The following is a 23,530-nucleotide window of genomic DNA, read 5'->3' on the forward strand; positions in this document are numbered from 1 at the left end:
AGTGAAATATTTAAACATTTCACCCAAACAGTCTACATTTTTGTAGACTGTTGCCTGTAGATATCCGCTGAGGAAACTGTCTTTTAGAAGTTGCTCTAAGGTGCTCCAGGTCAAAACAGATCAGCTGCACATTTGGAGAAAGTAGAGAGGAACAACAACAAATCAACTGTGTTCAGTATCATCTGCAAATGTGATTATATGACGTCCAGGGTAACTACTGCGACAACAGTCCGTGTACAATATATATAGCAGTGGTGACAAGACACTACCTTGTGGTGTCCCAATTGAAGTGAAGCGGACCCCAGATAATGTGTTGCCAACCCTTACTCTTTGTGGCAGCCCACTCAAGAAGTCCAAGATCCATTTAATTAGTGTTGAATTTAGCTGGAAGTTCTCTCTAAGTCTGTTTGCTAAAATTTGTGGGTGAATTGTATTGAATGCTGATGAAAAGTTTGCAAATAAATCGCGAGCATGTGTTTTACAACCCTCCAGGTGTGTATACAGATCATTTAAAAGCACTACAATGGCATCGTCCGCCCCCCTCCCAAATCTGTAGGCAACTTGTAGAGGGTCAAAGGCATGTCTACAGGAGTTAATGATGTGTGTTTTAATGATCCGCTCAAGTGATTTAACTAAAAGAGAGGTGAGGACCTTGAAATGTTGAATTATGTACCTTGCAGAAAATCAGAAAATCTATACCGTGGTTTATACCCGTTTATCATTTATGATGAAACTAACAATCCTCATGAGACCTAATAGTTTCTACAAGTTCATGAAAGGCAACAGTTAAGCATGTACTCTATATAAAATACTATATTGAAAAGCTGAATAAATCTGAGTTTGATAAACTAAATACTGGTGAGACACACACACTCAAGGCATTCAGATATACACCTGAATCTATGTCAGCTCCAGGTCAAAACAGATGAGCTGCACATTTGGAGAAAGTAGAGGTTCATTCAACAACAAATCAACTGTGTTCATCAGGTAAACATTCAAAACAAAATAAAAGAGACAAGCCACTGATGAACAAGTGACAAAACTGGCAGTAGCAATGCTTCCTCATCTGACAGATTTGAGTGAGGGGCAAGAATAAAACTGTTGGTGCCTCTGACATATTAAGTTGCTGCCTCATTTTGTCTTTTAATGGAACTGGCACACCTTTTAGAAAATGACAAGTATTGAACGAGGAATCAAATTTTGATTGCATGTGACACCGAAAATTCCTCACAATTTAACAGTGATTGAAAGCCAAATGAAATTATCTTAGTGGTGTTGTAGCAAAGCAGGAGACAGCACATAATATGATTTGAAATGAACCCCTCTTTCAGCGTTTCATTCAGGTCTTGACTAAAAAAGTTTCAAAAAGATATTGATGTATTATTATTGTTATCGGTGAACAGTGTTTCCTGGAGATCTACTCGTAAGGTCTACTTGCTAACCTAGGAAGTAGACTATCTACACATAAAAAGCTACCTAACATAGCCAGAGAGATAGATACACAGATTAAAAAAGGTATAAAAATCATCTTTTGGGCCCCAGCAGTGGCGCGACTGGCTGGGGCACCTGCACCGTATGCCGGCGACCCGGGTTCGATTCCCGCCCCGTGGTCCTTTCCGGATCCCACCCTGACTCTCTCTCCCACTCACTTCCTGTCAGTCTCCACTGTCCTATCTAATTAAAGGCATAAAAAGCCCAAAAAATATACATCACCGTTATGACTATAATCAACAGTCCATCCGCAAACAGAATAGCTTTATTAACCTTGAAAAATATCACAGTGGACAGACTAAGCACCGCAGTATACCCACTGTGCAATGCCATGATAAACTGTGGCCCATGTATCAGTAGTGACTGGCCCTACTGGCACACATAGCAGTGATCTAGATATTAGCATCGAGTTTATTCCTGAGAATATCATATCAACGCTGTGTCTGCCATGAGACTGGAGGGAGGAATTAATTTTGCTCCCAGTTTTACTGTCCTTCCTACCGGGAGACAATTACCAGTGTGCTTCAAAGCCCCGCATTTGGGCAAGATTACTGCACTTCTGGGAAAGTGATGAAAGCGAAAGTCTTAGCCCCCAGGTTAGATTTTCCTTGTGACTGTGTGGCCCCTTGGCCCTGTGGTTGTGTGTGTGTGTGTGTGTGTTTGTGTGTATGTGTGTATGTGTGTGTGTGTGTCTGTGTATGTGTTGTGTGTGTATGTGTGAGCTAAAATGTGTGAAGGCAGAAAAAAAGTGACGAGTGATGTCTCTAACACTCAGTGCCATCTCATGCCGTTGGCACCGGTTGCCTGTCTGCCGGGTCCTCGGGGCTTCATGGCAGCCGTTGAAAAAAAAAAGAAAGCCGTCCGCGGGTGTGCCTGAATAACGCAGATGTCTCGATCTGTGTCACGGCAGCCAGCAGATCTCACTAACCAGGCTAACGAGGGGGCACCTCAAGGCAGCGGCAAATTTAGCAGCCATTTCTGCTTGTCAAATTTAGCAGCCATTTCTGCTTGTCAAGGCACCACGCCGTCTCTCTGTCCTGGAAAAGACAAATCTCTTCATTTCAGCTGCTATTCTGTTACTGTAGAAAAACTGAGATGAATAACTACAACTGTAAAGTATAGATATGATTATTTAAATACAACCCCAAAACAGAAAAAAGTTGGGATGTTGTGAAAAATGTGAATAAAAACAGAATGTAATAATCTGCAAATCTCTTAAACTCATATTTAGTTACAAAAGGGACACAGACAACATATCAAATGTTGAAAATGACAAATCTGACTATTTCATGGAAAATATATGTTAATTTTGAATTTGATACCAGCAACATGTTTCAAAAAAAGTTGGGACGGGGGTAACAAAATGCTGAAAAAGTTGTGTAATGATAAAGAAAACAAAAGGAAAAATGTTTCACAAGTAATTAGAGTAACTGGCAACACGATTGGATATGGAAAAAGAGCATCCCAGAGAGGCAGGGTCTCTTAAAAGAAAAGATGTAGGAGTATTCATCACTCTGTGTAAACCTGTGTGCACTAATGATGAAACAATGTCATTTTAATGCTTCTTAACATGAAATTGTGAAATATTTGGGGAGTGCATCATCTACAGGACATAATATTATTAAAACATTCAGAGAATCCAGAGAAATATTTGCAAACAAAAGAGCTCAAAAACAAATTGGATGGTCGTGGTCTTTTGGACCCCAGATGGCACTGCATGAACACCAGACCTGTTTCCAGACCTGTCATTGTATGGGCTCAGGAAAACCTCGGATAACCATTGTCTATGTGCACAGTTTGATACTCAGTTCAAAAACTCCATCCAAAATTAACAGGTAAAATTGTATTGAGACATGATACAGGAAATACCACCGTCTCATCTGGGCCTGAGCTTGTTTAAAATGGACTGAGGTAACATGGAAAAAGGTCCTGTGGTTAGTCCAATCAAAGTTTGCCATTCTTTTTGGAAATCATGGAGTCATCTGGGCTAAAGAGGAGAGGGCCTATGCAAGTATCCCACTTGTTTTAGTGTTCAGTTTGAAACCCAACATCTATGACGGTGTGGAGGAGCATTACTGCCTACAGCATGGGCATCTTGCACATTTGGCAAAGCACAATCAATTCTGAATGATGTATACAGGATTTGAGCAACATATCATATATATCATATAACCTCCAGGCGATGTCTTTTCCAGGGAAGACCTTGAATATTTCAGGAAAACAATGCCAAGATGAATTCTGCACATATTTAACAGAATTAATTATATTCCAGGTGCTAAGATGGCCTGTCTGCAGTCCAGATTTGTCAAATTATGTGCATAATGGAATGGAAAACATGACTAAGAATATCCCATAATGTTGATCAACTGAAATCTTATATCAGGGAGTAATGGGACAACATTTCATTCTCAAAACTCTAGCAAATGGTCTCCTCAGTTTCTAAACATTTACAGAATTTTGTTAAATGAAGAGGTGAAGCAGCACAGTGGTAAACATGCTCCAGTCCCAACTTTTTTTGAAACATGTTGCTGGCATCAAATTCAAAGTTAATATATATTTTCCATTGCCTAGAAATCTAGACGCACCCTAGCGGCGGCAAATTAATTTGCTCAGCCTGTACGTCTAGTATCAAACCATAGGGATTTCTATTGGCTGACGCCGTGGACGTCATCCAATCACAGCGCTCTATTTTGTTAGAGAGTCTTAAGGCGGGCTTAACAGGATAACGACAGTCCTGCGACGGTGAACAACAAGGAAGGTGGCTATGGCGAACGAAGAGCGGTTTGAATCGGCGTTGGCGTCAACTTTGGAGGAGTTGGACTTGTGCTTTTCTTTGAAAGTTGAGCAACACAATGCACTTAAGTCATTCCTTTCGAAGAAGGATGTATTTGCCGTTTTGCCGACCGGATACGGATATGGTCGTAGCGCTGGCCTATTGCATGCCTAGGCAGTTTGAAAGACAATTCTCTGCACGCCCCTTGGATTAAGCGAGGTGAATGGTTCGATTCTAGACTATACATGTCAATGATATAGGATGGCCCGCCAGGCTACATTTTCCATGAAATAGTCCAAATTTTTATTTTCATTGTCTATGTCTTTTTTGCTGCTAAATATGGGTTTACGAGAATAGTATTTTATCACATTCTGTTTTTATTTGCATTTTACACAACGTCCCAACTTTTTCTGTTTTGGGTTGTACATACAATTTAGTACTCAAAAAACGCAAACAGACAAGCAGAAATGATTACTCGATAGTATGATGTATCAAATGCTCCTTGCTTTTACTCTGCCTGTGTGGAAAGACTTATTTTTACTAAATTTTACTGATGATGACATTTAGGGCAACTACTGATTTTTATTTAGAGCTTCTTCACCTTGAAGTCCTGTTTTAATGTGTACTAATCAAAGAAGGCTCAGTAACAGTTGTCAAAGTTGGCTTTGTTGTGTAATTTGTGTCAGCAGCTGTCAAAGTGTGTGTGTGTGTGTTTGTATGTGTGTGTGTGTGTGTGTGTGTGTGTGTGTGTATTCATTCAGTAAGTTAATTACAGAATAGTTCAAAATCGAAAACAGCCAGAAAACATGCACTCTCTCCCCAAAATCGCAACAATATTTGATCAGTAAAACCAATAATGTCCTGTCACTTGGGTAGAGAACTAAAAAGGAAGCACATTAAGTCCCACTTCATGAAATCAGGTTAATTATCACTGCACCAATAATAATGTCTTAACAGTACCCTAAATTAAGTGCCCTTCAGCAATACTGGGACGTTTCCATTCAGTGATGGGTTGTGTATGACTATATGGTCAACAAGACAAAATAATGAGATTTTAATGACAAGCGAACAGCTCAATGTTGTGGTTTATTAGGCACTAATGAATATGTCAGACATTCATCACAGGAAGTTACTCTTCTTTGTCTTTGAAAGATATGTTGTGGGGCATGTTACATCCATCTCCATTTTAAATCTTACCTGGTTGATGTCACAAGTGATGATGCAGTCAATTTTATGTCCTTCAGAGAAAGTCAAGACCAGGCAGGCAGATGTTGCTACGGCAATAATTCATGATTACCTTTAATCACTGTCTTTAATGAGCTTTTTGTCCCCAGTGATGGATATGGAGTCCTTCTCTGCAAGCAAAAGAAACATCTGTCTATTAGAACAACCTCATAAATTCTGAACTTTTACCATAACAAAGCCACAGAAACTGTGTATGTTGAACGAGTCAAAATATTCTCTAGGAATAGGCTATAAGCATAGCTGTTCAGTTCCCAGCTTCAAAATCAAACAAAGTAATGGGTGCAATCTCTCTTTTATTTCTTCTCTCTTTCAGATGGAGTGGATAATGGCTATTTTGATGCCATACTAGGAGGTGAGTGAACATAGGGGTTAGCCTCCAATGGTCTGCGTGCCGTCAGCAGTACTTAACTGCTACACCTAAATGAATCTCAGACAGATAGAACATTGACCTGTGGGCCTGACAAAGTGAATTGTTTAATAACAGCGATATCATGGTTGGACTGGCCATCTGGCATACCGGGCATTTTCCCGGTGGGCCGACGCACCTTTTGGGCCGATAGAATAGGCTATATATAATTTAATCATTTTGGCCAACGATCGGCCCAAAGGAAGGACAATCAGCGGCCCATTGGTTACATTTCCATATTGACACTTGACTGATCCAATAACAGCTCAAGTCAGGCCCCACCCTTCGCATTTTGGCTCAGAGCCAGGATTTTGTGAGCGCATCAAAAGTTAATCGAAGTTGCCTACACGAAATTGCGGCGGGTGCCGGTAGTGACAATAGTGCAAAAGTAACACCAATGTAGAAGCTTCAAAAATACAATATTGCAAGTAGGCTAGCATATGTCAGCAACATGTTGAAGTCTGTTGAGTTTGAACGAGGATGTAAGCAAGCATACAGAGCAAGGGACAGTGAGCAGGTGGTGGAGCCTAGTTGAGGCTACATGATTAGAACTCAGAACGATGAGAACTAAGAACTAAGAACGATGATGATTATGATGACTTATTAATTGTGATAATGTAATGATATGGTAGTGATAACGTAAGGCAGTGCTGTGATTATAATAACAAATAGCGCAACTTAAATGTTCTAAATGAATGATTTGCAAACCCGGGCAGCAAAAGAGTGTCAAATCGATGTTAATTGTTGGTCAGATTGATCAGTTTCCGTCAGACGCCCAAAATTCAACATCGATGGCATGAGTGGTGGTTGGTCTCTCAAAGTAGAGTGTCGAAAGGGTTCTATCTTGGAAGGGTTATCATGGTAAAGATGGGCTAAAAGACTGTAGACCAGTGTTTCTCAAAGTGTGGTCCGGGGACCACTGGTGGTCTGCAAGCTATCCCAAGTGGTCCGCGGGCAGACGTGGTAAAACATAATATAGATGAGTTGTTTGCAATATTGAACCAACTTGTATGTAAATCCAAACAGTTCTGTAACACTGCCTATGTAAGCTATGCCAATTTAAATCATATCCTCTGACACAGTAAGCAAGGTGCAAAGACAATTAGCAAGGCGGTTCAGTGAGTAGGCCTATTGTGTCTATTAGATAGATAGATAAATAGATAGATACATAGATAGATAGATACTTTATTGATCCCCAGGGGAAATTCAAGGTCTCAGTAGCATACAGACAATACACACACATTCACTAACAGCAGAAAAAGTAATTCAAAGTATATACTATAAAAAACACAACTAAGCAATAAGTACAGCAGAAGATAAGGAATATACTAAATATACTAAAATACAAACTAACACTTAATCTAAATCAATTCTTAAAACAGTATCCACATAGTGGGTGATTAATCAATCAAGAGGTGCTTGCAATGACTGAGGCAGGGACTGAGCCTGTGATTCTCTGTGCATAGTAAGGTAAGGTAAGGTGATCTGTGTGAGTGAGTGTCATGGTGATAGTGCAAATGAGTAAATCCAACAGTGCAACAGTGCAAGAATAAAGTCTATATATCTATATATCTCTATATTAAGAAAAGGTATAAGTGTGGCCACAGTTCGGCTGTGGCATGGAGGGAGGGGTTATGCATATGTGCTAATATAGCACGCAAACAGTGAGGCAGAAAGACAGTGGTAAAAAGCTAGTGGACAGACAGTATCCAAACATGGAGGGGGTGAAGAGGCAGACAGACTATGCAGAGAAGTCTATCTCTCCTCTTCCCTTAAGTGAAGCATTGAACAGTTCAATGGCTCTGGGGACAAATGACTTCCTCAGTCTGTCGAAGTCTCCAGCTGATCAACTAGCTAGGTGGTCCGTGAGGTTTTTTTTACTGGTTAAGTGGTCCTTGGTCTGAAAAAGTTTGAGAAACACTGCTGTAGACTGACGGAAATGTAGGCTACAAAACATTAAGTCATATTCATGCACAAGCCAACTAATATACAGTAACCTATACACTGGAAGACATTAAAGATAATTAGTTAATGTAGCTATAATGTTCCAAAATGTACCAGCAATGTAGTATAGCCTACAGGAATAAAATATTTCCAGCAACAGCCCTGTTTATTTTGTGTTGTTTCAGTTGTCCTACAGTGATAACTGGTATAAATTACATTAATGTCTAAGACAATCTGGGTAATTTAACTCTTTACACATAGGCTTCAGTAATTTGTGGTGCTGCTGTCAATTGTAGCCTATTGAATAATTTGAAATGATACTTTGAATTCAAGCAGAAACTCTTCTTTAATAAATTGTTAGCCTACTTGAATATGGAGATCATGTACTCCATGGCTACCTCTGATCAGTCAGAGTGATAGCCAATGAGGCCTATATCACTTTCAGTGCTCTATGACAGTTGAAAATATATACATAGTTAAGGAGGGTAATGCAAAGATTTTGTATTTAATTAGGTGTGCCCGACCGATTTGAGGGCCGCTTGTGCCAAATATGCCAGGGCCGATTTTTGGTCCCAGTCCGCCTCTGGGTTATATGACTTTCTCCTTGCGAGAGTGCAATATCTCCTCTGCTTAATGTGCTGCAGTAGATTTCAACAATGCCATTGTGAACTCAAGACAACCGTAGGAGCCGGTCTAAAAAGTAATAGATTAGTCACCTTATTGCGGAGGCAAACTAATAAAATGTGTTTTTTCGCAGCTTGGCCGCTGCACTGACCGTGACCAGCTGCTAGTCAGCGAGATATATTTGTCCACTTGCGTGCCTTTAATGACTCCGAGGCTGAGGTTTAACAGTGCCATTTGTGTCAAAGAGTGGGAGCATGGTGATGAAGAGTGCGCAATAATTATCTAGGCTCATTCGCTGAGATCCTCCAGAAAGCTCTGGAGTCCTGTCATACCAGGTCACAGGGTCAGGTGTGGTGAAAAGAACACTCTATAACCCATGCTTTGCCATGACCAGACCTTTCTGATGATTTGCCTTAATTTCCGATGACTGTTGAACCCATATTCAGACGGGGTTGTCCATTACAAAAGCAGAGGTCAGCTAATTAGCACAAACTAAAGAAACGTGCTGTAAATTAGCAGGCAGATTTCCAGTGACTTCATTATGCATTAATTTACCTGAACCCACTTAGTGTCCTATTGTATTCCCTATTCCTCTCTCTCTGTCTCTCTGTTCCACTCTTAGCGGTCATCGCCACGGTCGTCCTGGTCATCCTGTGTGTGGTGGCTGTGCTGCTGCGGTACATGTACAGGCACAAGGGCACCTACCACACTAACGAGGCCAAGGGCACCGAGTTTGCCGAGACAGCAGACGTGGCGCTCCGGGGCGACCCGGCACTGCAGGACGCTATGGACGAGAGCAAGAAAGAGTACTTCATCTGACCTGGCTGACCAACGCACAGGCTGAAGGATGCTCCCTGCTGCAAGAGTCCTCTCTTTAAAACGCATAGAGCAAGAGAAAGGCTATTCAAGACCACGTGACCCTTTTGTTCAGGGGTCAGAAGTCCATTTTGACCAGACTGAAGTGTAGAATTAAAAAAACGACAACATTTTACAATGGGATTTTTTCCCCCGTCCGCTCACAGAAAGCTCAATCTCCTGTTTTTTTTGCTGTGAAAAGGACATGAAGTTAATGATGCGAGAAGTGTAGACCAAAGAGATAATGCCTTGTAGAGAGACATTAATTACAATGTCCAGTGTTTTGTGGATGCACATTACTCATGAGGTCCTGTAGAGAGAGAGAGAGAGAGAGAGAGAGAGAGAGAGAAATGTTTTCTACCAAAACAGACGCCGGCTACAGCAAGCAGGACAATAGCATGAAAGTACTCTCAGAGAAGCAATGTTGGAAAGATTTGGATGTGGCAAGATGTTGTATTGGAATCCAAGTGAGAAGTGTTGAGAATATCAAATGCTCAACCAACACATCTGGGGTGGTCTGAAAATATAATCTATTATGCCCACAATCAAAATTCTACTGCCATTTCAAGCACTAATATTTAACTAACACTTAAGTAAGTAACAGATTTCAAATTGTGGATTTCTTTCGTTAGTTTTGTGACACCTCTTAAAGCCAAATATTTGTAATAGAATTTGAGCAGTGAAATTTGATTTTAATTTCTTCACCTGAACAGAGTAAAGGACACATTTAATTGTTCTAACATTCAGTAATTGCTATATTTGCAAATGCATAAAACATTGTAACAAGATAAACATATTCCATATACATACAATAATTTGGCATATCAGTTATAACAGTATTGATGACATATTGTTAAATCCAAAGTTTAAAAGTGTGAAGACAGGTCCTGATATTGGTCCTAACCCAATTTGCCTCCTTTAATGGTGACAGTGTAGGAATATAAATGGATGTATCTAAGAACTGACTCACAGTCATCTGTTGCTGGAGGCATCAAGCAACAGCAATGATCTGAAGTGTTTTTGGAAATGAACACGGGGGGGGGGGGGTATATGTGTAATGAATTGTTTTTCATTATGCTGGTTGTTTTGTTTGGTTCCACACAAAGGTGTTTGTTTTCATAGAAAGTCAGTTTCTGAAAACTGATCTTGTGTTTATATTAAGTGTTTATATTGTAATCAAATTGCAATCTGTATCTGCTCTCTCTTTTGGTAAAACCAAAACTGTTTGGGAAAAACTAGAGACAGAGTATAGGTTTTGCATTTATGGAATGCTGTGACTATTGAACAAAATACTGTTATAATATAATAAAATAATATCAAGAAAAATAACCCAAAATAAATAACTATAGCCTAAATAACCACCTGGAATGGCATGGTATATGTTTGTACAGCTTGTGTGTGATAATAACAGGAAAACAGTCTGCATTTCTAAAACAACAACTGAATTCCAATCGTGTACTATAGACTGAGAGGTTGACAGGATGTTTCATATTACTGTACATCAACCTGACCAATTTGATTTTAATTGTCTTGTCCATTCAGCTTGTAATCGTTTGCTTGCCAGAGGGGCTTTGACTCAGGAGCTTGAGCTCTGAATTGAAGTAATATTATCAATATTTCTCAGATTCTAAGAAGTACCATGTAACAGCTAACCTCATGGAACTGCTCAGTGTGTGCTAATATTATATAGCCTAAAAAAGAGAGCAAGCAGCTACATAAATGAACGGGCACTAGATAGGCTATTTGTGGCAGAACATTTGCCATCTTTTATGAGGCAGGATAATATTAAGAACATCCTTACTGATATCATATGAAACTGTAATTAATAATACAGAGTATTCCCCGCACCTACTTTTTAGTGTAAGGTAAGAATATACTAAAGATAGCCTCGATTCTACCCACAAGACCCCAATCAGCAAGAGCCTGGTGTTGGCACACGTCCTCGATAGAAAATAAATTAAAGTCTATTTATCACGCAGCCCATCCGCACAGGCTTGTAATTCATTACAATGACAAAGGCAATTATGGCATATCAGCTCTGCGAGCGACAGTGTGCACAATGAGCACCACGCCATTTCACCTTGCAGCGATGGCGTGAATGAAGCTACGCAGAACAGAAATGCCACACAACAAGTATGTTCCTTTCCCAGATTCCTTTTTCCCTCTCCTCTTGGTAACAATTTAATACAATGTCAAACCATATCCAATGCGTTTAAAAATCAACGTTGAAGAGGAGAGAGGGGGAAATAGACACACACACACAGAGACGACAGATGAGGAGCTGTTTTTGATTGCACTAAAAATGCTATTATTGAGTAAGAGTTTGGGACCATAGACTGGGGCCTTCAGTTTGATAGATATTATTGGTTTTGTCAAGCAAGTCCCAGACTAACAGAGCAGCGGAATTATCAGTTGTCAACAACCCCGCTCCCAACTTGACAACTGATAATGGCATCAAATTATAAACAAAGACTTCCATCTTTTCTCAACCCAACATCCTGCAGATCACAACTAAAAAATTCAAAGGTGCACAAATATAGCAGAATAAATAGTTCAAGCATGAAAAAATATCTTAAATATTAGAGATGAGTTAACATTGTTAGCCCAAGTGTGATGCATAATGTGAATACAGTATCTCTATAATGCCAGAACTGTTCAATTTTAAATGACTGATACCAAATATAACATTCAGTGTGCATTCTAGTTTGAGCTTTGTGTGTAATTACAAAACAATTATGTCACAACAAAGTGAGAGGCAATAGGATTCCATTCCAACTTTGACATACACAAAGCAAATTGAGCGTGTGTTGTCAGACCTTACTTTCAGAGACTGATCTTATGGCAACTGTGGGTGCATTGAGGTATACCTAGAGTGTATTAATCAACAAATCCAATCCACTATGAAAACCCAGCCAGTTAATAAAAAAACATCTGAAGGAAGAGGCCATAACACAGCCAGAGATTTAGACGGCAAAATGAAGTCTGTGGTCATTACTTTCAACTCATTAAACACCATACAAGGGAGTTGTATACTTGTTGTAATTGCAATCTCACTGTGAGAAGATTGCCCTGTGCATCTTTTTGACCCTGCTGTATCAGAAACAAGCAATTACAACATCTTATCATTGCTATAGAAACCTATTCATTCTCAGTTACTTTGTGCAAGACAAGGCAAGCAAGAGAAGAAAAGTTTTAATGGTGACCAAACGGAAAGTTAACATAAAAACCCATTATTTTTATAACATTGTTTGCTTTAAAGAATGCACTTTACCAATCTTTGTTTGTGGTGCTAGACCTATTACAAAAGATTCCAAACGAAATACCCAAAGGTAATGAGGAAGCACATACAAGTCTTGAAATTGGACTCATCTCTGTTTCACCAGTTTATTTTTGGGCAAGTCAAAAACAAACAAACATGACACCATTTCAGCCGCATGTCCGTCATCAGAAGGGGAATGTGAGAGATTTTACAAAAACACGTAGAGCAATGCAAAGCACAATACAAGTCTACCTTCTGCACAACACAATGCAAATAATTGTGATAAGTACACTGCATAATGCATTCATGTTTCATTATTTATGAGGCTGCATATTCTGGGCAGGTGTGTAGTTAGTGATCGAATTAGCTGTGACTTGCCTCATGCTTAACAGTGGGGTATGTTTGCTTCAGACATTCATTCCCCTTTATCCTGACAGAGAGTGCTTCTTCATGCAATCCATCTTGGTTTTATATAACTGTCTAAACAGGCCATCGCTCTAATTTGGCATATTTACACATTTACACACATTACTTATTTGTAATACTTAGATAGACAAGAATCTTCAACATTCAGTAAGTCTTCAGTGTTCTTTATTGTCCACAGAAGGTCTTTATAAAATTGTACTGTTGATACTGTATTTTAGCTCTTGGTTTGAAACTGGCATTAAATGAATATTAAATAATATTATATGAATCATTAGTCCTTAGCTATGATTAGCATCATTAATATGTCATTAACTCTAACAACGATTACCTTAAGTGCTTTGCGTGCATTGAAAAGTGCTGTAAATGCAATGTGTTGTTTTTGTTGTCAACTCTTCATGGATGGCTGATTTAGTGTCAAACACTTTTAACACGTCTGAACAGATGTTTTTACACTAAGACATCTTTTTTAAACAACAGGGATAATTCTGTGTCCACAGGTGTTACTTATATGCCCTTGTTTTGTTTGCTTGCCAACAACTTTAGACTGCCATGATAGAGGAACATTGACTTCACACTGTTAAAGCCTTCAACTGTGTTTATATGGACACATCATTTCATGTGCATCTGCAAGTCAAGAGGTAATACTGTGATATCACACAACTGTGCTGCAAGTACAAAGATCAGTCAGTTAAATCCTTTTCTTCTCACTCAGTCACTCTGTACTGAACGTCCCCCATCCTTCTCAAAATACCACCACACACACACACACAAACACACACACACGCACGCACGCACGCATGCACGCAAACACGCACGCAGGCGCGCGACAAGAGAAAATAGCCGTCTTGAAGTTTATTTTAGCTTGTCACAAGCCTACGAAAGCTCCCTCTTGTGCTGGGAGATGAGGGGAAGGAGGAGAAGTCGTTTAAATGTTCCCTTTGTGCACTGAAGGCCCTGAGCTCGGTTTGAATCACCGCGCGCAGCATCACCATGGACTGACATGTGTGCCGCGTATTGTCATATCAAAGTCGCGACTCTGAATGGAATGTTTGAGCCCTTTTTTGTTCGAGCGTGTTTGCTCTAATGGCAAGGCAGAGTGGAGCTGAACTTACTGCACATACCGAGTGAAATATCGGGTCATTCTGGGTGGTACAGTGCTCGTGGAAAGGGGCAGGGAAATTATTGGAGGGAGCCGAAAACTACGTTGGGAATTTCTTCACGAGCGTTAATGAGTTTTTCTACTAATGGGCCTGTTTTCTTAATCAGACACTACCATTAAAAGATAACTCAAGTCCCTCCTGAATAAACTGTCATATCGTTTTTTTTTTTTTTTTGAAAAACATTATTTTACTACATTAAAACTTTAATTCATTAACTTATTCTCACTTAAAATGAGCCAATGTTTCTTTACAAGTGACAAATAAAATACTATGCAATGATCCCTCTGATGCACAGTTCTATGTCCACATAAGTCCTGTGACAGAATGAATGGGACGACTTATTTTTATATTATTGCTATCATGTAACCTCTACTCTTCCATGGTTTTCATGGAATCAGAATCAGCTTAAATTTAATCAGTGGCAGTATTTCTATTGTGAATAGTCTGGAGATGTTGAAAGAGCAGCCTTATTGTCAGTATAATTTGGCCTTCAATGTTGGGTCATTTGCAATTAAACCATTTTGATAACCTTTTACACTTAACTTGACTGGCATACTTATCCAGCTCTCTCAATACGTTAATAAATGGGAGAGTTTCACACAGCTAGTTTCTTTTCTCCACACTGTGTCTGATAGTATTCTTTCCATTTTGCGATTTTTATATTTCTAATTGCAGTTCAATGCCACCCTCATTGACTTTGTAAATCAGTATGTTAAAACAAAATTCTACTCTTCCTATCTGGCGTGGCTTCCTTTTGCTTGCAAGTACATCATATAGCTCATGATACAAGTGTGTATCACATCTCATGCAACCACATGAGGATACCAAAGAGGAACCGATGAGGGAGTAAAGCTGAAGAAAAGCTGAAGAAAATGGCTTTGTTTCCTGTCCTCTGTTCCCAAAACAGCTTACTAGTTACGCAGGAGTTTGCCTGACTCATTCAAGTGTGTTTGCAGAAGATCAGAGAAATGACTGCATTATTATTCTCCAGAAGCACCGATGGCAGCTACCGATCATTAGATGAGTTGGAAAGGCATAAATAAATGGCGAATTATGGACTAGACAGCAACAGCACTTATTGAAAACAAAGGGGAAAAAAACAAACACACATAATGATCACTTCAGTCTGGAGAGATTTCCATTGTTTTAAATATGTTGCAAATCATTATCCAAGAAACTGAATTGAGAAGATAATTGTTTTAATGAGTAATTATCTCTCTCTCTCTCTACAATATTGTATTCATTTCAAATATACTTTCAGTTTGCCAGACTGTTTTTGGCTTGTTTGCTTGTTTGTTGTTTACCTCTGGAAAGGCAGCCAGGGATGTAGTGTTGGTGTTGGAGTGGGTGTGTGGGTGTTCTGTTCCCCTTGTTGACTCAGTGACATCTGTCCTCACAGGAGGAGAGGTCACGCCGCTGCTTACGGCGGCTATATTTAGCCCCTCCGAATGTCCGTCACCGGGACAGCCATGACACCTGACCGCCCTCTGCACACCAAGGGCTTTCCGCATTCTGGAGCTCTGGTCAAGGTGAGCCTGTCCTCTCTAGCCTCTACTAGAGAGCAGTGGCCCGCTGGAGGGCGGTTTATAAAGTAAAAGTGTTGCTTCGTGTTTTTTGTAGCACCTCGGATGTTAAAAGTTTATACTTGAACAGTATTGCCTCCCTGTGTCACACAGTGTTGTATGTGTGATATCAACAGACTCCTCCATTCTACTAAGGACATGTTCGGAGTGAGTTTGGAAAAAAAGCAAGCAATCCGGCAGGGTTTGTATAGTTTGGAGCCAAGCACACACTTGGCAGGGACAATGAGCACGTTGACACTCATCTTCACAAGGCAGTTGAGTCCACAGCCGAGAGAATTAAACCCCTTTGCCTTGTTGGTGAACACGTCATTGAGCATTGAGTCCATTCATGGAAAGAGTCAAAGCCATTTTGTGAGACAATGCTTTCAGAACTGCTTATCCAGCAAAATGTTCAGTATCCAAAGCAGAAACATATTGAATTGGAAATTACTCTGAACGACACGACTATATCCACCCTAAGTGGTGGAACAGAACCAGATTGTTCAAAAAAAAGAGAAAGAAATGAGACAAAATGTTTATTGGCTCCATTTGAGAGAGGCAGGACGTAACTGGAGCACCATGCTTCGACAGAAAATGCTCCAACAAGACAATTTCTTCTTTCTGTATTCAGATTATAGTATAATATTGATGAGCTGGGCAAGTTATCCAATTACTAGAGCACTGTCACAATGAACAGGCTAGTGTGAGGATATTACCATTAATTAGTGTGGCTGTAGGGCTAAACTGTACTGTACATGTTAGATGAGGCAGTTGGAACATTGATGCTGTGCAAATGGCAGTTGGGTTAAAACAAAAAGGTTTTATTTCTATTTGATGGCAGATATTTTTATAGATATTTGGGCTATTGAGGATACTTTTAATTTGACTGTGAGGCAACATCAATTTACCAATAGCTAATTGAAAATGTAATAGAATTCAGTGTGTACTTCACTGATTCAAAAGTGAATCAAATCTAATGAATCAAAAGTGACGTGTCACTGGATATCTGAAAGCGGAAATTCACTTTTCTCTCTTATCAAACATTTCCAAAATCATTTTGATGGCACATAACCTCATTATGGCACATAACCTCATCACTTCTGTTTTTTTTGTCTCTCTCTATAAGCAATTACCAACCTAACAACTTTCTGTTGCTGGTTTTCTTTTTTTTTGCCTAATTTCTCTGACTTTGGTATGAAAAACATATATGTGCGCTACTTTAAGAACAAATCCAAAAATAATTCTGTGAAAATGCATGGATTCCAGTTGCTGCTACGGGAAGCAACTGAATCCATGCATTTCCACTGAATTATTTTTGGAATCTGACCCCTTATCATACCTGTTCATTCGTACTCGTCGCTCGACTTATCGTGACTAAATTCAAGATGGCGTCCAACGGTAAAATCCCTTAAGGTACTGTCTGTATAAATCGTCTTGTAAATAAACTACCAGTGCTTTTTCAAAGTTCTCCATGTCTCGTTTTAAATGTCATGGCCCTCGGAAGTCTACCAATGAAGTATGGAGCTACTTTGAGCCTCGTAAATGGTGTAAAACAGTGATTTATTTGCATGGCTAGGCCGATGCCCGAGGCACCACAATGAAACACTGTTGGTAGCATTGGCTAACTAGCGCCAGATTTCTGAGTGCAGGGGACAAGCTGAGGTGAGCTATGAGACATATGTTCACACTCGGTATCATGTTTCAAGACACTTTAGATCAAAATCACACCGGAATTATCCTTTAAGGGGAAGAGGTGCATATAAATATACTTATTTGATTGATATGCAATTTGTCTATTCAAAACAAGTATACATTAGGGCAATTAAATGATTTTATTTAGACAGTCTATCTTTACCCAAAAACTATAACATATACAGAGAAGTACAGTTATAACTGTCCATCAACAAAAGAGTTGAGGCAGAAATGTGGACTAGAGGTCTGCACTCCCGCGGTAGACCCGCGGGTCCCGACGCAAAAGAGTGCGGCGCGGGGCAACTTTTGAAAGCTCTTTGCGGGAGCGGGCGGGATGAGAGAGGTGCGTTCGCGGGTGCGGGACAAAGCGATGATTCACTGCACTCCCGCAAATTAAATATGTGCGTAAAATTAAATATGGAAATGAATAAAGTACTGTTCATAAAAATAGTTCAGCTGGATGTTCTGTTAGGCAGCATTAAAAAACGGGGTTTAAGCATAACTGACGGATAGCAGGCCTATAGCCTATATTGTTGTTTACGTGGGTTCAATTTGTTCCTGATGCTCATTGTCAAAACTCAAAAATCGAAAGCATGACAGAGGAAGAGGGCACCAGACTAGGCCTACTTCAGTTGTTAGCCTACATTCAGAACCAAGAAACTGACATCTGGAGTCTTTCTCAGGTGTGTGTGCTCCTTTCGTGAGACAGAAAGAAAAACTGAATAGACTATCCCTCCTGCATGCGGGCTTTAGCGGGCGGGAGCGGGACATCATGTTACAGATGCGGGCGGGAGCGGGACAAAAATGACACATTAATGCGGGAGCGGGACAGAATATTGCGGGAGCGGCATGGGCGGATTATGAACTTTCGGGCACCTGGGCCAAGATGTATTAAGGGACCCCCACTTATTGTCGTATATGTGGGGGGGGGGGGGGTTTGGGGGTCCTCCCCCAGAAAATGTTTAATTTGTTTGATGTGATTTCCTGTATTCTGGTGCATTTTGGGGATGGCCAATACTAAATTCAATCAGATTCATAGCCTACATCCTGATTTGTTGATATTGAGGCCCCTCAATGGGCCTGGGCCTGGGCCCGGTAGGCCCGTGCAGTAATCCATCCCTGGGGAGCGGGCGGGAGTGGGACCTCTAATGTGGACCTTCAGGGTGCGAGGTGGGTCACCCATGTGACTCCCTGGCAATGCCCCTAAAGAAATAATGAAACTATTCTTCTGAATGTAAACCAATATGCTCCAGCTCTTCAACACTCTCCCCCCCTCTCTCTCTCTCTCTGCTGACTCAGCAACTACTTCTGTCCTAATCAGTGTGTTTAGGCAGGCAATTATGCCAAGCCCAAGAATCCCCTAAAGGCACAATTACCAGAAGAAAGAGCTTGTTAATCTTCACTTATCGGGTGTGATTCTTCTATATTGAAGGCCAAGCATCAGCATCAGTTTCAGGCCTGTGTGTGTCGAGTGGTGCGGATTTATGATTTTAACTTGCATCAGCTACCTGACTGTTATGTTTTTTATTTTTTCCCCTCTCACTTTCGTCCCCAAGACACAATAAGTGGTCTTTGCTTCCTCCCACCTCTGTAGTGCACTTCAAACAGTCTATTCCCTATCTCAGAAATATAAAGATAAGCTGGCCGAGTGTGCAATAATGCTCCCAGGATGCCCTCATCAGTATTTTTCCGAAATTGTTTTGAAAGCGTGCCATGGGTCGCATATTCGTGGTGAAGCCCTGGTAAGCTTGCTGGCAATAAACTGGACCAATCTCCCCTCTTGTGAACAGACTTAATGAGTTCATGAAAAAAAAGGCTGACTGGGTGTCCTGGAATAGGGAGTTAGCATGTAGACTTGGACCCTAGTGAGTTTGCATCAGCGAAAAAATCAACTCTTGTCCTGAAGATGAAGATGAAGAGTCTTGGCCTGAAGTTGTCTTTAGACTGGACCCTCACAGACAGCCTGATATATAAAAAAAATGATGTACGTTAGACAAATTAGGCTCTTGTTCTCATGCGGAAATATGTGCAGTAAAACTTTTAAGGAAAGAAACAATTACGAATGTTAATGCTGCTTACTTTAATCAATTAGGAGAGCATAGAGAGCAACTGCTTTGTGAGGCTCACTACCACTCATGTTCAAAAGGAGCTTTTTTAAAGGCTACTTGATAAAGATGTCGTACAACTGAACCGTAAGATCTTTTCCTGACCCCATCAACTGATCCCTTTTACAAATTCATTTAGCATGCCATCGAGGGCAGGAATACTTTTGGAAACTTCTAGAATTTTTCTGGTAAAATTGTGTTGAATGATGTTAAAATGAATGCACTTATGCACTGTCGGAACTCAGGAAGAAGAAATCTGATTAAGGATTAAGGGCTCTGACAGAGGGCTATTCTGTGATTTCGGATAAATGTAGATAATGCTTATGAAATGTAATTTTTCCCATTTACATTTGTGCGTAGTAGAACATTAGGTTGTTTCCCAGATATGTCATGCCAGTGAATGTACAAGCGGAAGACAGAGAACAGAGGGTAACAGACATCTGTGAGGAGGCATTTTCCAATTATATGTGTGTGATAAATTTGCTCTCTTATGACAAGACTAGAGCGCTTGAATGGGGAAGTCTGAATCCTGTCTGCCATTACCGAGGCTGTCTTCAGCAATAACCGTTTGATGGTTGGCAAAACCATCTCATGAAAACACACTTTTCCCATGTGCTTCGCCACAGGATTAGCGGCGGCCAGTGGACAGGACACTGTCTACTCTGTCAAATACATTCTAAATGAATACATTATGCTGATCTAAATGAATACATTATGCTGATCTAAATGAATACATTATGCTGATCTAAATGATGAACATTATGCTGATCTAAATGAATACATTATGCTGATCTAAATGAATACATTATGCTGATCTAAATGAATACATTATGCTGATCTAAATGATGAACATTATGCTGATCTAAATGAATACATTATGCTGATCTAAATGAATACATTATGCTGATCTAAATGAATACATCATGCTGATCTAAATGAATACATTATGCTGATCTAAATGAATACATTATGCTGATCTAAATGAATACATTATACTGATCTATTTCTCAAGATTTGCCCAAAAAGCAATAATAATTCCTGCTGATTGAACGTTGAACTTTTGAAAGTGAACTGTTGCTTTCCATAATACTGCTTTGCACTGATTTCTTTGTTGATCTTAATTGTGTACTTTTTACTGACATTAAGGACAATGAAAAAGGGTGAGAAGGAATATATCTACGTACTATTTACCCTCTTTGCCACAGTTAAAGATTATTGACATTGTTCAGAGCTAAAGAAATGACAAAAATAGAAATATAAGCATATGAAATGCATTAGGATGTGATTGTACTTATATATAGAAATATGTGATATGATGTTATATTATTGGTAATACATCAATTTCAATCTTCATCACTCAATATATAACATATACTTTGGCCAAGAAGCAAGACGCTAAGAGATTATATTCTATATTATATTATTCACCACATTGTAGGCCTATTATATTTATGGCAATTCACCATATTATTACAATCCACTGTAAGAACTCTTGAATATCTTTTCTATGTAATAATAATAATCTCTTTCCAGTGTCTGACTGTCACATCCCAACTGTAGTGAATGGCTGAAATACTCATTATGCAGCAACTCTGATTGAGTCATTTCCCTTACCATATTAAAAAAAAATTCAATGTCATGAACATTTTAACAAGAGGGGTGGAAAATGGGGGGTGACTTTGAAGAAGAAAGTCATTCTTGAGAGTCGGGGTCTCGCCATTTTCTGACTTTGTGCAGAGAGATGTCTTTGGGACTTTGGGCTATAAAGCGTCTGTAGTTTGATCTTACCCCCCCCCTCTCTCTCTCCCTTTCTGTCCATCTCTCTCTCCCTCCCTTGCTCCCTCCCTTTTTCATACACACATGAAGAGAGGCCTTGGGGGCCTTTTTGTCTCTGAGTCTGAATGCTCCTCTCCTCTTCTCTCCGCCACTCTCTACCTTTCAGGTGTGCTCATTATCAGCCAAAACAAATAGCTCTTTTATGCTGACGCCCCCCATTTGTTTAAGACAAAGTCATGTAATTAAAATCTAATCAGAGATGGGGAATACATGAATATTTAAGTCTGTTTGGCTTCTGAATCCTAATGAAATGGTAATTTATGAGCGCTGCGGGCCTAATTCTGGCCAGGGAGCAAATTAACTGGATTTCCAGAGATTCCCCAAAGTCATTTCCTGCCTCATTTTTATCCTCAATGTGTTTAACATATGGAAATATGATTAAAACTTCTATTTAAAGCTTATAGTACTGACATATTTGGAGAAACAAGCCTTTGTGAATTCGGAAAGAAGGAATGCATATATGGTGGGGTTTTTTCTCTCTATCAGACTTGACGTTTCCTGCTTATGGCTGGAGGCTGCTCACTGCTCACTTCTAGCCGTTGGTAGCCTAGTCAATAGAGCTGAGAGCCACAGTTGTACCGCTGGCATCTTAAATGTCAAACGTGATGAAATTAACAAAATTTAGAATGTTTCATGTAAGCGCCGCAGTGGGGTGGTTCAATCCTTGTCATTTTTCACACTGAAATTGTTGCGTCTTTGTTTACAGTTCTAATTGGTTTCCACACCTTGTGGCCACACCTCACACTTGTAGGTGGGAAAAAACAACCACAACAAGGCAGTTTCCTCGTGTCATTATTGTGCACTTCTCAGCACACCTGAGAGGCGTCTGTCGAGGTGGCGAACCATTCGATAATGTAACCTTCAAATATCAAAGCACTCTGCAGCTGCTCTTCCTGTATCCATCAGTCTCCATCCCATAAAAAATATCACTTTTTAATATTCCTTAATGACTTTTTATCTTACCTCCAGGGCTGATGTGTTTAGGTCACCCTGCTCTACTGTTTTCAGGAAGCTCTCCTCACATCTGCCCAGAATGCGGTAATATCTCCAGGGGTCAGCACCCACACCAGGGGTCAGCACCAGGGGTCAGCACCCACACCAGGGGTCAGCACCCACACCAGGGCTCAGCACCCACACCAGGGGTCAGGGGTCAGCACCCACACCAGGGGTCAGCACCCACACCAGTGCAGTTCTCTGTGGCTGTTGTAGAACACAGATAAACAAGATCATTGACATGTTGTTTGTGTCAGTATAAATAACAAAGAGAAAGATGTTGTTTGTGTCAGTATAAATGACAAAGAGAAAGATGGGTCCTTGTACCTGTGTTGTTGCAGTGTTTCAGCAGCAAGAGTGCTATCCTCAAGAAGCTATTGAAGACCTAACTCTTTTGAGAGTATTTCCTCTAATTTCCAACCATCTAACAATCCATGCATTTATCACCTACTTCTCTCCTTCACCTTCTCTCTACCTTCACCTCTCTCTCTCTACCTTCACCTCCTTCTCCCTCTACCTTCCCTTCCTTCTCTCTCTACCTTCACCTCCCTCTCTCTCTACCTTCACCTCCCTCTCTACCTTTACTACCCCTTCTCTCTACCTTCTCCTCCCTCTCCCTTCACCACTCTCTCCCTTCACCTCCTTCTCTCTCTCCCTTCACCTTCTTCTCTCTCTACCTTCACCTCCTTCTCTCTACCTTCACCTCCTTCTCTCTCTCCCTTCACCTTCTTCTCTCTCTACCTTCACCTCCTTCTCTCTACCTTCACCTCCTTCTCTCTCTCCCTTCACCTTCTTCTCTCTCTACCTTCACCTCCTTCTCTCTCTCCCTTCACCTTCTTCTCTCTCTACCTTTACTACCCCTTCTCTCTACCTTCTCCTCCCTCTCCCTTCACCACTCTCTCCCTTCACCTCCTTCTCTCTCTCCCTTCACCTTCTTCTCTCTCTACCTTCACCTCCTTCTCTCTACCTTCACCTCCTTCTCTCTCTCCCTTCACCTTCTTCTCTCTCTACCTTCACCTCCTTCTCTCTCTCCCTTCACCTTCTTCTCTCTCTACCTTTACTACCCCTTCTCTCTACCTTCTCCTCCCTCTCCCTTCACCACTCTCTCCCTTCACCTCCTTCTCTCTCTCCCTTCACCTTCTTCTCTCTCTACCTTCAC

At 40.4% G+C, this 23,530-nt stretch overlaps 1 protein-coding gene across 3 annotated transcripts in view; it reads left to right on the top strand.

Moving 5' to 3' along the window:
- The window catches only part of gypc (glycophorin C (Gerbich blood group)), a 28,268-nt gene extending 15,159 nt beyond the window's left edge, over window positions 1-13,109 (top strand). For all 3 annotated transcript variants that reach the window (XM_076264415.1, XM_076264417.1, XM_076264416.1), the window contains 2 exons: window positions 5,823-5,861; window positions 9,106-13,109. In XM_076264415.1, the coding sequence (XP_076120530.1) occupies window positions 5,823-5,861; window positions 9,106-9,302 (236 nt within the window). In that variant the 3' untranslated portion in view covers window positions 9,303-13,109. The remainder of the gene's footprint in view (window positions 1-5,822; window positions 5,862-9,105) is intronic.
- Window positions 13,110-23,530: the final 10,421 nt, after the last annotated feature.

Source organism: Alosa pseudoharengus, unplaced genomic scaffold, assembly GCF_046254945.1.
Source record: "Alosa pseudoharengus isolate Yale_2024_CS ecotype anadromous, Long Island Sound unplaced genomic scaffold, YU_APseudo_1.1 YU_APseudo_1.1_scf_3, whole genome shotgun sequence".
Classification (NCBI taxonomy): Eukaryota; Metazoa; Chordata; class Actinopteri; order Clupeiformes; family Clupeidae; genus Alosa; species Alosa pseudoharengus.